The sequence below is a fragment of the Ambystoma mexicanum genome, chromosome 6q (assembly GCF_040938575.1).
Source record: "Ambystoma mexicanum isolate Mex_15411 chromosome 6q, UKY_AmexF1_1, whole genome shotgun sequence".
Taxonomy (NCBI): Eukaryota; Metazoa; Chordata; class Amphibia; order Caudata; family Ambystomatidae; genus Ambystoma; species Ambystoma mexicanum.
In genome coordinates, this window is record NC_090937.1 from 617115354 (window position 1) to 617130498 (window position 15145).

A 15145-nucleotide genomic window follows, 5' to 3' on the forward strand; every position below is an offset into this window, starting at 1 on the left:
CTGCAGAAATTACAGAGTTGGCCTTGCTTAAGTGGGACTGTTCTAATTGGATTTTGCTACGATTTGCCTCACTTGCAGTGGCAGCACTGTTGTATGTTAATGTTGACGCTCTTGAAGGATTTGGGTTGAAATTATTTGTGTGTGGTTCTAAGATAGAATACCCTGAGAGAAATAGCTCGATCTCTCCGGGACAGTATGGTAGAGGGTTGGCACTGTCTGGGTGGAAAATAGGGTAGCTTGGAAAGGTACTCCCCACCCCGGTAACTGGGTAATACTCTTGTCATCCATTGGGTAGGGAGGGGGTGTACTGGGTTCCCCCCCAAACCAAGCATTGCGAGCAAATATCCCCTGATGGGTAACAACTGACCAATTAGGGTTGTCATTTGGAACACACAGGGCCATAGATACCTCATGCAATTTGATGGATCCTTACAAATCCTGTCTAATTATGATGTATTCTTACTGCAGGAGACATGGCTCGATTGCATGGTACAGATTGAGTGTTACCACCATTATCAAATCCTAGAAAATAAAGGCCTCAAAGGTAGGCCATTCAGCGGATTAATTATTGGAATAAGTCAGTGCCTCATGTCTCGTGAAGTATGGAAGTCAGTCGATGGGGAGTACATTTAAGGGGTGGACATACGGACAGGAACAAAATACGAAGATACAAGGTTGTTGATTATTAACCTGTACTTTCCTCCCAGTTAAAAATCAATGGAAGTAACTCTCCTAAAGTTGGAGGAATTGTTATCCATAAATGACTCATGGCAAGGGGATGAGGGATTTGTACTATTGGTAGGGGATCTAAACACCAGAAGTCGGGATGATTTGCAGTGCCCGCCTTATTGTAAAGTGGCCTAAAATTGTGAAATGCTCCAAGGAGTAGGTAAATGTAAGAGGAAAAGATTGGTGAACCGTCTGAGGCAGTGGGACCTTACCATGTTAAATGGCAGAACAGAGGGAGACATACCGGGACAATACACTTAGGAGGGGAACAACTTTAAGGCCACCTTGGATTATTTCTTTGGAAATAATGCCTGTTTATTGTCTGTGGGTGTGCTCAGAGTTATGGCTTGTGATTACAGTGATCAGAAACTACTCACCCTTACGGTATACCTGGGGGACACAATCTGGGCATTGGGGGAGACCCGTGGGTGTTCGGGGTTATCACACAACCATGCCAGGAACCGTGTAGGGTGGACCAGTAGGAACCTACAGAAAATTGGGACCACAGTTAATGTTTTAAAATGGACAAAGATAGACTTGTTTGGTGCCTTGTAATGAGATGGCGGATTGGCTAAAGATTTGTAAATGCCCCAAGAGGTGGTTAATTACTAGTTAATTACTAGTAGCAAAGTGAATAACAAATACGGCTGGGTTATTTGGGATGCCAAGCGCACCATGCGTCGTGAAATTAGATTGGTGGTAGTATTCTCTGCGAATACGGAGGAGAAGCACTGACGGGTGAGACATAAAGAATAATGACAGGAGTTGTCAAAAATGCTGGGAGTTTTCAATAAAGAACACACAATGGCAAAACATGATTATAACGCTTGGGAAAGGTAACATTAAGGATATTTTGACATTGTTGAACAGAGCTAGTAGGGAAAAAGTATAGTATTCCATTCAGGAGTCTGAGTGGGTTGATTTTATTAAGGGGGCAAGCGAGATGATCAAGTGGACCTCCCCTCCCAAATATTTGATTGGGGTTTGGCCCTTAATTATCAGTGAAGATGAAATCGAAAATAAAATCAAGAAACTCAATAACTCCAGGGCTCCGGGACCTAATGGTGTGGCAAATGCTGTCCTTAAGCAAAACCATAAAAAGTGGGCCACCATATTGAAAATTTAGTTCGACAAAGTGTGTTTCTCCCAGGCGATCCCAACCTCATGGCAACAGGCTGTGTTAATACCAGTCTATAAAAAGGGGGATCATAGTGTGCCTGCCAATTATAGGTTGCTTTCCCTCTTGGATACTACTGGAATATTATTTGTCTCCTTTGTGTTGGGTGCCCTGCGACATTGGGTTGACAGAGCAAATTTTCTAAGTTTTACCCAGACAGGGTTTCACCCAGGGTGTGGCACCTCTCACAGCATAACACTTCTAGACTCCCTGTACAGGGAAGCATCATCTCCCGGGGGGCTGCACTGTATCATATTTTTGTTGACATTTGGGCAGCTTTTGACAGTGTGTGCCAAGAGAATCTGTGGGGTAAGATGGAACAATGGGGGTGGAAAAAAACAATGTTATGGCGGTTGCACCCAAAATGATGAAATGCCCAGTATTTAATACTAGCCTCTGTGTTTTAGCAAAAGTGGACAAGTATCTGTATATGGGTTTGGAAATGAGTCCATCAAGATCCTACCATTACATAAAAGAATCTAAAAGTACAGAAGCTAAATGCCTGACTCACCTGATTGACACCGATACTCTCTTGAAGGGGTACTTACCCTGTATAGTCAATTCCTGTGTCCGATGGTCCTGTACGGACTTGATGCTCTCGCTATGGTGGACTTACGTTGGCTCAATTTTATTGAGGGCTACTTTTGGCAAAGGATACTCAAACTGCCACTATCAACACCAATTGAGATTCTAAGGTTGGAGCTTGGTTTAGTATGCTTAAAAGGCCAGGCACTCGCTAGACAGGGGATGCTGTACTTAAAAACGAATTCCCGCCCAAAATGTCAACTGCTTGCCTTAATGATGATACCTAAAGGTTTGGGAAGGCTGAATAAAGGTAATGAATTTAACAACTTGATTGATAAGCTTTGTGTAGGTATGGCTTGGACCCCAGATTTTAAACGTGGTACCAGTCTCATCTCTTTGCAACACATTTTTAAAAGATAGCTAAAACAGTGGGATTGGACCAACAATTATTCTCACCTCTCAACCTTGAGAATTTATGTAGATATTGTGGTGGTTTTTATTGAAATTAAGGATAAATCAACTTCCTCTTTTGGCAACCTGTGGGGCAAGGTACAATATTCCGCATCAGGAACAGACCTGTCGCATCTGTAATAGCTGGGTCTAGTTGGAGACAGCAAAACATCTGTTTACGGAGTGAACTTACTTAGGTCTGGCCAATATGACTACGCTATGCAGTTTTGTGTACAGTTACGAATCCATAAAACTGGACTCCTTTTGGATTTATTGTCTTAACTCAGAGAGCGAAAGGGCACAGTTATCTCTGTATAGTCTGTGGGGCATTATCAAGAATCTCTTACCCAAGGATTATGGTAGGGTCAATTAGGGTGCGTTATTGTAATCAATTGTAATATTTTTATGCCTACTATTCCCATAGTTGACAATCACTCTCTATCTTAATTGGTTTTAATTATACATGGCTTAGATGACTCGTATTTTTAGTATTAATATTATTAAAGTTATTATAGGATGGCTCCTGTGGGAACCCACCAATTCACGATCTATGGTCTTAAACATTTTGATTGCTGATCACAACCTGGTGTCTAATGTTTGCTTCCGATTCCTCGTGCTAAGAGAAAATGAGTGTTGCTCTTGTAATTAACTTTGGTTTAACCTCGCATGTCAATGGATTACAAGATGTTTTAATTACCTATCCTCAAATTTCGGACTGTTTTGATATTTTACTGATAATTGTATAAATATGTTTAATGTGATGTTTTAAATTTGTAAACGTTTAAGTACTACATACAAATAAAATAAATAAATAAACCAATAGAGGTCCTCAGGAGTCTTTATTGGTTTTTGGCTTAGCTGTGATACTCACATAAGGATCCCGATCATTTAGGAAGATGCGATGCTGACCAATTGTCCCTCATCAGAGTGATCTTTTGAAGGACAAAGTCTCAAATCCAAATGCATTGTGAAAGATGACACCAGAGCCATCACCTCATATATCAATGGTTCATAAGGACTCCCGATTATGCACACTTTAAATAGTTATAAAACAGAAATCAGAAACCCTTTGGCCGTGAAATACTATGATCTCTCTAATCCAGTTGAGAAAGAGGAAAATGGGTGTCATGCAGGAGGAACACCTTGGTGTGTTGTTTTAATGCACGTGCTGAGTGGAGAACCAAAGAAATGCACTTTTCACTAGAAATAGATGTTGGTTCTTGCTGTAGGGCCACTTCACTAATGGCCTGAGATGGCCACAAATGCACAAAAAAGATGCCCCCCCCATTTTTGCAACCCCCTGAATAATAGGAAGCTGAAATAGGATTGGGCGGGCTGGGAATGGTAACAAAAGAAGAAACAACCTATAAACCAGAAGCAACTGTGGCATAAATCCACAGGATTACAGATGTGCAAAGGTGTGTCGCAACTTCCTATGCAATTCTTCAAAAATATGCAAGACCATGAATCAGCAAACATTGCAAAGTGGCCGGCTCTCCATTACATAGCCCTGCCTTCTGCATATTCATTGACCCTGCCCTCCACATCCGTTTTGAGAATGGTGAACTGCTGTAGTCGGCACAACCACCCAATTCGCTGTGGAGTGAAAGTTGAACTGAACTTAACGTGCCCGGGTTGGCTAGTGTGGGCAATTTTTGAAAATGAAAATACATTTATTTCAACATTTTCAAAGTGGTGAAAATATTGTGGCACTGTGCATAAGGTCAACACCAGTGCAGCTCATCAATACGGGGCAGAACAATATCCAGGGCACAGGATCTCATTTACAAACTGATAATGTGAAATCCTGCATGCGCAGTGTGATAGTGTGTTGTTGCTGAATAATCCATACTGAGTTCCCATGCAAACGCTAACACTCTAAACTCATCTGCAGGTAGGTAGCCCCATATGATGTTAGTAAATCGGTGCAGTTTCAAGAACTTACCCAACTTCAATTGTGCAAATAGAGCACATGACTGCCGAGCACACCACCAGAATGAGCAGCAAGCAAAGATCCCGAGATATCAAGAGGTAAGTGGGCCTTGACACGATACCCATTGGATTTTGCCAGAGGCCTTGCTAGGGGGGCTGAGGGGGCTATAGCCCTTGGTCTTTTGGTTGTAGCCCCAGATAGAATCTCAGAGGCTACAACCAAAAGGCTAGCTAGCCCCATGTCCCGACAGTCCCGGAATTAGCATAGCCCCTGACCTTTTCCAGACCTAGCAACACCCCTGGATGTTGCAAACCCAGAGATGTTAGAACGGAACCAAATTGAGACCTGACTTTTCCATCCAAGGTTAGTACTAAGCAACCAACCAAACATCCTGCGGATCAACCTCATGCTCTGCTTTCTCCCTGAGCACCACCACCCCAGCCACTTAACTCAAAGACTCACCATGCCACCCTTAACCCGCAAGGTAGTTCTCACCAGTGCACAGTGCGTCACGATCTCTCACTGGTCTCCAATATGTCTTGTCCAATGCGGCATGTGTGAGCATCCTGTGATCTCATCTCATGAAGCATGTATGGCTTTGGCATCCACTACTGATCCATTGTTATATGGCAGTTAATGTACCCCCTACATAGCTTTCTGTATTTTACGCTCAGCAGAATGAATAACGGTGTGTCTAAATCATAGAAGAAGTCAGACACAGGGCCCTCTGCTAACACTCCACCACACAGAGAAGAGTGGGGAAGCGGGAGCCGGGTACAGTGACTCTCGCTCTCTCTGCAATGGTAATCCTCTGAACATTGGCCCTACATCTCCTCAAGGGTTGGGCCATGTTTCAGGGGCAGACTTCTCCGCCATCTCTCGAAATGATTTGCCAAGAAAGATGACACTGGTTTGTGGTGCTTGGTACCAATGCTCCTAATTCATGCAATGAGATTAACATGCGACCATATTTGCATTCCCTGCATGTGCTTAAAAAAAATGATAACCTCTGCAATTATAAAGGTGGCGCTCATTTTAAAACATGCAACACTATTGTAAAACACTCCTAAGGTAATTTCTTTAATGTAAAGGTTATTTTATTTCTCAACCAAAGGTAATTTAGAGACAACGTTTAGCGAAAATTCCTGTAAGGAAATTAACTCTTGATACAAAACAACAATCTACAGGACCCTGAATTTCTGTGACTAATGTAGCATAGATATAGTGTCTAACATAGATAATTGATTTGTTTCCCAGTGCAGGAACATCGTATCATGAAGTCCGTCCATACCTCCATCAAAAACGTGCTTCCAGTAATTTTTTGGTCCAGCTTGGTACCTACGAGGAACCTGTCATCGGAGAACCAATGCTCACCACACACCACGCATCACAAGAGCCGGACAATCTCCAGCATGAGCTTTTAGCTTTTCCCTCTATCCATTGGTGAACGTGCCGCACATCCTGGCTACGCAGGTGGCTTTTCTCCTTGGACAAATTTCCTTGCAGTGAAGATTGCAGGCCACCTCAAATAAGAGTATGTGTAATTAACAAGCATCTAACAATTCAAACAGTTGCACCAATATCTCTGTGATGATGGCTAGCTGCCGCCAGCAGCATAAAGCAAATCATTCTCTCACCTGTGATCTCATTCTGGTAGTGTCCGAAGACTTCACTGCTTCCAAGAATTTGGTGGTCGCTACTGTGTTTACCGGAAACCTTTGTGGCATGAGGTGCTTGGTTAGAAAGTGAGAGGGGAAAATATAGTAATTTCTAATTCTGTTGTGCCAAAAATAATATTACTGTTTCTGCCTTTTTTTTGTATGACATCTTTTGAGTTTAAAGATGGGATGATAGACAGCAAACCTATATTCTGAACATTAGGCATTGCTTCTCAAGTAATATCTATGTAACAACTATGTTTACGCGGTTTATAGTGATAAAATCGAAAAATAAAATCTCGAAAAAAAAGGTCGAAAAAAAAAGGTCGGAAAAAAAAGTTGCATTTTTTTTATGCCGTTTTTTATCCGAAATGGGGGGTTCCCCCAACCCCCCTTTTTTTTTACCCATTTTATTTTTAATCCGGGCCCCAAAATAAATATATAATTAAAAAAAGAGTAATTCGACTTTTTTTTTTCGAGATTTTTTTTTCGACCTTATTGTCATTCGAGATTTTTTTTCGAGATTTTGACCGACCACCTGTTTACGCAGAATTGCTATGATGTGTAGTCCCCATGACCCTTGCAGTAGAATTACTTGACCTAGGATTGGTCACCATTTGACTGCAGCAAGACCCCAATTTGGGGCTCATCTGAGGACACACATTTTCTCTGTTTTAGGAATTTTTTCTTTGTAGTATCACGAGTATGTGAATTTTGCATTTACTTGTATTGTAAATGGTGTTAAATTATGTTATACACTCCTCCGCTTGAAAAGCTATATATTCAACTTTGGAGTCACACATTTATGTTTGTCAATTTATGTTTGTTTAATATGTTGTTTATCGTACTCATGTTTAAATAAGAAATACTGGCATGTACCACCTTATTGTTCTACAACCATTATTGAAAAATAAGAAATAAAGCCAATGGCACAGCCAAACTAATAGAGCTATTCCCCGGCTGCATGCGTTACAGTCTACTTAATTTCTACCTATAACCTTGCCCTGGTACCTATATCTCAGACTACAGAATGGGTTTGCACAGCGATTTCTCTATGCCAACACACTTTTCTAAAAACAGAAAATGATACATAAATAGCAGTATGACCCACTAAATATTGGTGGGTACCCCCCTTTTGTTACACTCCGACTTATTACAATGGCATTTATTAGGTGTGTGATTTTTGTAGAGCTGGCAGAGCTCTGCATCGGCAAGTTTTCCCAGAATCTTTCCGGTCATAACAATGATGGTACTTGTGCGTCCTTCCAAAAAGCCAGACACCCACTGTTGTGCAGCTTGTGACATTAGATGCATCAGTGGCACGGACCAGGCCATGAACGCGTACAGAATATGTCTCGTTCTGCTGGGATGTGTGGACCCGTGATTTCTCTGACCTTCTCTCTTACTGCCTTGCCGAGTTTACTGGTCTCAGGTTATTACCATGACATGGGCAAGTGACGTCACAATTCACACAACCCATCCAACTCACTCCAGAGACCAAGAATGCCTCCGTCAGTTTCACTGGGTCATAGTTCCACCTGCACTACAGTTTTAAATAATCCTTTCAATTCTGGACATAGATGGTGGAGCTACTTGCCTTCTACCAGATATTCAACCAGTCCATAGGCGTCATCTCCAATGTTAAGTCTACCTCCTGTGCTGTTTGATGTCAGTACCGCACAATGCCTCAGGACTCCATGTTACTTGCGGACACCCTTTGCCAGTCTCATGCTTTGTATTTTGTATTGTATTTATTTGAATTTATTCAGCGCTTTGGAGGCTTAACAAAACAAAGGGAATGGTACACAATAACAATGATTAGTTAGCAGTACAAGTCAGTGGTTTATGAAGCAGACAGAGGAGACAAAAGATTAACTTTGAAGCGGGTGCGGAAGATGTGATATGTAGAGGAAGAGTGAATAGATTCAAATGGTAGGATAGAAGCAGATAGAGGCGAAGAGATCGAAGCACAGGGAGAAAGGCCAAAGAGAAGATTAATTGCAGCGTTCTAAATGGAGCGAAGGGGGGGGGTAAGACAAAGAGCAAGGAGTCAAATCAAAAGGGAGGAACAATAGTTGATATGGGAGAAAATTAGAGCATCAGTGATGTTTGGAGGCATGAAAGGGGTGGAAGGGGCAAACACGACAGAGATTAAAGAGAAGAAAATGACAATTGCGTGTAGTTAGAGAGATATGAGAGGAAAAGGAGAGAGGGGAGTCAAAGAGGACACCAATATTCTGGGCAGAGGAAGAAAGTGAGAGCTTAGAGGAGGGAAGGAAAGGAATGGAGGAGGGTAGGAAGGGGATTGAGAGGATGGAGGGAAGAATATAACTTCTACTTTAGATGGATTAAGGTGGAGGAAGTGGGAGAGAATTCAGTATTGGATGGAAGGAACACAATCAGAGTGAAGAGTATCAGAGAACTCAGAGAAAGAAAAAAGAAATTGTGTGTGTCATCGGTGGAAACGTGACAGGAAAGATTAAAGGATGAGATAAGGGAAGAAAGAGGGATGGTGTATATTGAGAATAGGAGTGGAAAAAGAACAGAGCCTTGGGGAATCCCATCTAGAAGTGGAAGAGGATGAGAGAGCTGGCCTACCCAGGACATAGAGAAGGAATGACCAGAAAGATAAGATTTAAACCTGAGAGATCGCATAGAATTAAAATAGAAGAGCGCTTGTTGTGATGTGCAGATAAGGGAATCAGAAACATGCAAAAGGGCAGTTTCAGTAGAGTCCTCTGGCCTAAAGCCGGACTGGAGTGGGGGGAGAAGAGAGTGAAGATGCAGGCAGGAAGAAACTTGAGAGTAAACAACTCTCTCCAGGAGCTTAGATAGAAAGGGGAGTAGGGAAATCAGATGGAAGTTAACAGGAAGAGAGGGGTCGAGAGAATTTTTTTTTAGAATGAGGGTGACAGTAGCATGTTTGAAAGAGACAGGAAATACAGAAGAGGAGAGAAGTAAATACGTATGGTAAGGTAGGGGAGGATCTGAGGATGGAGCAAATGGACGCGCGTAGAAGGAATAGTGTCAGTTGGAGAAGCTGTGGGATGGGTACAGGAAAAAAAAGAGTGGTATCAGAATCAATAAGAGGGGAAAAGGCAGGGAAGATAGGGATGGGAGATGGAATGGGGTAAAGGAGGGAGGAGGACAGGGCTGGAGAAATGAGAGACACGTGAAGATTAGAAACCTTGGAAGTAAGGTGATGAGCAAGATCAACAGCAGAAAGAGAAGAAGTCTGAGAGAGATCATGAGGCACAGAGAGAGAATATTATTTAAGAAGTTGGAAAGGACGATGTGGATGATGAGGTAAAAACAGGGAGAGAGAGGAAAAGTATTGCTTTTAGTGGCTAGAAGAAGAGAATCGTAAAATGAGAGAAGATTAGAGATCAAGACAGGACTGAGTCTTTTTCAAACAGCGCTGAGGTTTCCAGAGAGAGGATCAGTGGGCAATAAGAGAAGGAGTGAGGCTTAAGGGAGGGGGTAAAGCAGTGGTCGAAGTGAGCGGGAGCGGTCGGGTGCGGTGTTCCTCTACTTTTTTTAATTACCTTTTACAGCTGCTATACTTTTATTTCAAAAAGATACCGCTCCGGAGCGGTTTCGTTTTAAAATAAAAGTGTAGGAAGAAGTTGAAACTTGCACTTTCAGTGCACTGCACTGAACGTTCCCTTAAACAGCAGGTTCAAGTGTTTAGGGAGGATGTAGTGTGTGTGGGAGGGGACGTGGCGAGGGGGTTTATGGGGAGCGGGGCAGGCCAGCAGGGAACGTAGTTCCACTACTTCTTTTCGTACACTTCCACCACTGGGGTAAAGGGATGAGCAGGATAGAGAGAATCCAAGGTGGAAGTGACAGAAGATTGAAGGGAGATGAGTGCCGAGTTGGCAGATAGTTGTGAGAACAACTGGGGAGGAGGAAGAGAAGGGGTGAGGGAAGATACAAAAGGGGCAGTGTCGAAGGAGCCAAGATCACGATGTAGATTAGAAGTTGAAGAAGGGGGCAATGGAGGGGGCATGCTTTTACTTTACATTTAATTAGCATATTGTTTTCAGTTGAATTAACACAAAACTGCAACCCACAAAATGCAATTGATGCGGAAATGAAAACAATGAGTAGAGAGCTCGCTTTGGCATCCGTCGAATCTCGGCGGGGCCAAACTCAGCCTTTCATCCTTCCGAGGTCGATAAATGAGCACCACACACCGTGGGTAATAATAAGCACCGCTCAGGTATATAAATGCCAAATTATTATTATAACCTTGCTTATGTACACCTGAAACTAAGCCTTTCTTTACATTGCACTATTGGTAATTATTTTCTGTTTCCAGTAAGACTATGCTCTGGTAGTAATGGCCAGTATCGCATTTGGACATAATGCATTTGTTCTAGTTCTGAAACCTCAAAACAACTCCTACACAAAAAATCCCTGATTTTTGCAGAAGCCTCCAGGCCCCAAAGTCCTCCTTTGGAGCAACTTCAGTATTTCCTTGTATCAGGATGTCCCTAGATATCGTCACTAGTGCTGTGTCCCCTTTTCTGCAGTTCTTTCTGGCCAATCCTCACCCCTAGAGTTCTTCTCGACAGGGGGTTTGGTCATGGGTAACCAGTAGAGACACTTTGTGGACTCACAGTCAGGTTTCCTGACATACTGCCATACCGTCACCGTTGGGAGGTACAGTAACCTTCAACTCCCCACAGTCCTCTCTCCTCATTGTGAAATGTTGTAGCATGGTCCTTCGAATCTCCTTTGTAATGGTTATTTATAACACGCTTAATACCCAGAGGCTTCTAAGCGAGGACCCGGGGATCGAACCTGTGTTGCTCCACATCGTCCTACTTCCAAGGCAAGCGCGTTGCCCCTGAGCTATCCTTCCGAGACTAAGGGGGTCATTACGAGTATGGCGGTAGGGGCTTAACGGCACCGTTAAGGATGGCGGTGCCGTTAAGCCCCTACCACCATATTCCGAGGTTCCTTAGCGGGTCCCAGCAGGAACGGCTGGTCTGACCAGCCATTCTTTGCGGGACCCGTTAAGGGACCTTAGAGCTAATAACGGGCCCCCAATTTTCGGGCCCGTTATTTGCGCCTTCCCGATTCCCATTGAGCCCTATGGGGGCTCCAATGGGAATGGGAAATGGTTTACTGAATGGGGATTTACCGGGTCCGCATAGGTCGTAATGTCCCGGCAAGTCCCCATTCAGTGAGACCAGACCTGCACCTGGGTTTGGAGGCAGCCATGGCGCTAATAGTGCCATGGCTGCCTCCAAACTCGTAATGACCCCCTAAGTCTTTTCTGATGCTGACACCATCCCAGGCTCCCTTCATCTGGAGACACCAACAGAGCATGGTGATTGACTTTGTGGTGTGTGCATGCCTCTCACTATACCTACCCTCCAAGCCCAGCCAACATGTCCCAAGTAGGAATGGCTTCCACTGTTCTGGTCACCTAAAGATGAAGGCCCCTTATTCACAAGTAGTGCACATACACAGAAAGTGGCATATGTGTCCCCTGTGCACATTGATGTGCAGTTGGGTCACATGCAGGGTAGTGGTGTGCTGGCATGGATCTTTGAAGGTGTGGAGTTTGCTGTACTTACCCAGCAGCCATGCTCGTCATTGCTGTAATCCCTCCATGATGCATGGCTGGTTGCTTTAAGCCAGGGTCACGGAGTCATGGTTGGAACTTGGACATCTGGCACACTTGCCTGTAAAGAGCAGGTCTGCACCATAGACAATCTGCACTTTGATGCAGTATTGCATGCATCTGTTATGGAAGACTTGTGTAGTTCACTACCTCGACCACATTGGGAAAGCTAGCAAAGGTGTACAACTGGGCTTAGATGTAGTTTATGATGACTGGGCCTGTGAGGATGAATATGGTGATTTATCTGACTCATCATGAAGAACAACATCTTTGGGAAGAGGCAAGAGAAGCATGACTGGGTGATCTATGCACAGGGCAATAGTGTGCTAAAAGGTACCTGTGGTACAGACATGGAGCACTGTAAGGCACTTCGACAGGGGGGGTGGACATTTCAGTCTTTCTGTTGGACTCAATATAGTGCTCAAATTTGGGCAGGATACTGTAGATGGTGTGCAGTTCTAGGTGGTATATAGATAGGACTTCCTGATATGTGAGGTCAGCCTATGCCTGTTCACCTGAAGTGTGTAGGGAATTTGAGGTTTCCAACCCCTCCTCTTGCCTTGATGGTGCTGCAGGGGGCGGGGGTGGAAGTAGGCTGATGGTCAGCCAGTGGATAGTTCTGTGGAAGGGTCTCTGGGCAGGCTGATAGTCTGCCTGTGGATGGGGTTCTGGGTAGGCTGATGGTTTGCCTGTGGAAGAGCCTGGAGGGAAGGGTGATGGGTTGGCTCCAGAAGGGCCAGGCAGGCTGATGGACTGCCTGAGGGGTATTTGGCCTGCCTGCAGTATGGCCTGGGGCAGGTTGATGGGCTGCTTGTGCGGTCGGTCCTAGGGGGCAGCCTGATGGCCTGCCTATGGTAATGTCTAGGGGGCAGGCTGATGAGCTGCCTGTGGAGGGACCTTTTGGGGCAGGCTGGTGGGCTGCCTGTCGGGGAATCTGGGCTGCATGCTGATGGGTTGCCCATGGAGGGACCTAGGAGTAGGCTGATGGGTTCCCTACATTGGGGCCTGCGGGCAGGATGATGGGCTTCCTGTGGGAAGGCCTGGGGTGCATGCTGATCAGCTGCCTTTGGAGGGGTCTGAGGACAGGCTGATTGGCTGCTTGTGGGGGTATGGGGTTAGGCTGATGGGATCTCTCAGGATTGCAGATTGCATTCCCTGGGTCAGGCCCTCACCCTGAGCATTATCTGATGTCCAGCTGATACCCTGCACAGCCGAACAGGGAGACCATTTCAGAGCTACTATAACTGATCCATGATGACATCCAGAGCAGGATCACCATAAGAACTGTCTTATCTCTGCTGCTGTAACTTGTGCCAGTGCTTCATTTCCTAACAAGTGGCACCTACCAGCACATGGTGGGCATGCTCCATGGCATGTCTCAGCCCACATTTCTGCACTTGGGCACATGCTGGAAGCACTTCTCCATGCACCCTAGCACATCTCCCTCCCCACCACCCATCACAAATAAATGCCAATAAGGCATGTTCTTACTCTGCAGCACACCCGTTCAAAGTAATTGCTGCCCTGGACTGCACCCATGTGGTGTTGGTTGCCCCCCAGGCAGCAGAAGAGGTATACCGCATCTGGAAGCAGTATCATTCAAAGAATGTACACGTGACCTGTGATGCTGAACTCACAATCGCATACTGCTGCACCCGCTTTCCTGGTTTGCACGCACAGTGTCATGGTCCGGCGGAACAGCACACTGCCTGCTTACATGGAGAGCCACAGAGGCCAATGGACATGGATACTGGGTAAGTACAAGCGCCATCACACATAATAATCTTGCATCACAAGTGAAATGCTGCTTGAGTGGGGGACATTATAACTATTAATCAATGCATGCCCTGTTAAGGCCCTGTACATGCAGGACCTGCTCTCTTGCCCCACACATGCCAACCACCAACCCACATGACCATGTCCTGCAGGACAATGCAGTAGGATGTCAGTAACACATATTACCCCAACAGGTAAAACATCCACAAACAGAGGACTACAGGAACCATGATGCATAGGGAACACATATCTACACAGCCAATAGCACAGTTCAACAATGCGCAATTTGAATGCAACACTGGCAGACAGCCATGGCATTTGAGCTACAAACCAGGTATGTGAATCCATTAGGGTAGGCACGCAGAAACCTCAAACACGCACAACAACAGCCAAAGGCCCATCTGGGCACAGGCATTACAGCACTGCACAGGGTCAACAGAGACATGAATATTGCAAATCCTAGTACAGGCTATGTGTGAAACAACTGGTGGGTGAGAGCTGTGTGTACAGTGACAATGCATATGTACCCCCATAAGACATAACACTTCATTCAATTACTGGGACGGCAAAGCATGTTGCACAACATTGCACCATACTTGCACTGTGACTTTTGCCCTTGCAGGTGACTGTCCATACCCCCAGCTCCCATGGCTGATGACACCTTTGTACAATCGATGTATGCCACAGGAGGTGGCCTACAAAGAGGCACACGTCAGGCCTAGGCTCTGCATTGAGCAGAACTTTGGCCTACTGAAGGGACATTTCTGGTTTCTCCACTGGACTAGATTGGCCCTGCTGTTCGGGCATAGAAGGCCAAGCAAATATTTGTATTCCGTGCCATGCTGCTCAACATCTGCCTCGGGTGACAAGTCTGTCTGCCCCCTGATGATGACATGCCTCACACAGAGGACACCCATTCACTTTCTGCAGTTGAAGTGCTGCCATACAGTGAACATCTGTTGTGGCAAGAACTAATAGACAATTATTTCTAGACACAGTTCTTTTTACCTGCTGTAAACTTTTGTACATGACACGCATTAAATATTTCAGGTTCACACGAAAAGTATTGTCCTTGCATGTGTCCAAGTGAACCTGTATTTTATTCAGAACTGTGCAAAACACCCATTCCCACTCACCTTCCCCATCTCCAACACCCATTACCACAAGCCTCCACCCAACCCAACCCCAACACCCTTTTGCACAAACCCCCCTAGCCACAACACCCTTTCCCCACAGGCATCCCTCATCCCCAACACCCATTC

General features: G+C 44.9%; 1 protein-coding gene across 7 annotated transcripts in view; it reads left to right on the plus strand.

Moving 5' to 3' along the window:
- Positions 1-7433, plus strand: part of LOC138516182 (hyaluronan mediated motility receptor-like) — a 269808-nt gene extending 262375 nt beyond the window's left edge. For 6 of the 7 annotated variants that reach the window (XM_069631115.1, XM_069631117.1, XM_069631114.1 and 3 more), the window contains one exon: positions 6072-7433. In XM_069631115.1, coding sequence (XP_069487216.1) covers positions 6072-6261 — 190 coding nt within the window. In that variant the 3' untranslated portion in view covers positions 6262-7433. The remainder of the gene's footprint in view (positions 1-6071) is intronic. The other variant, XM_069631120.1, reaches the window with a different exon arrangement.
- Positions 7434-15145: the final 7712 nt, after the last annotated feature.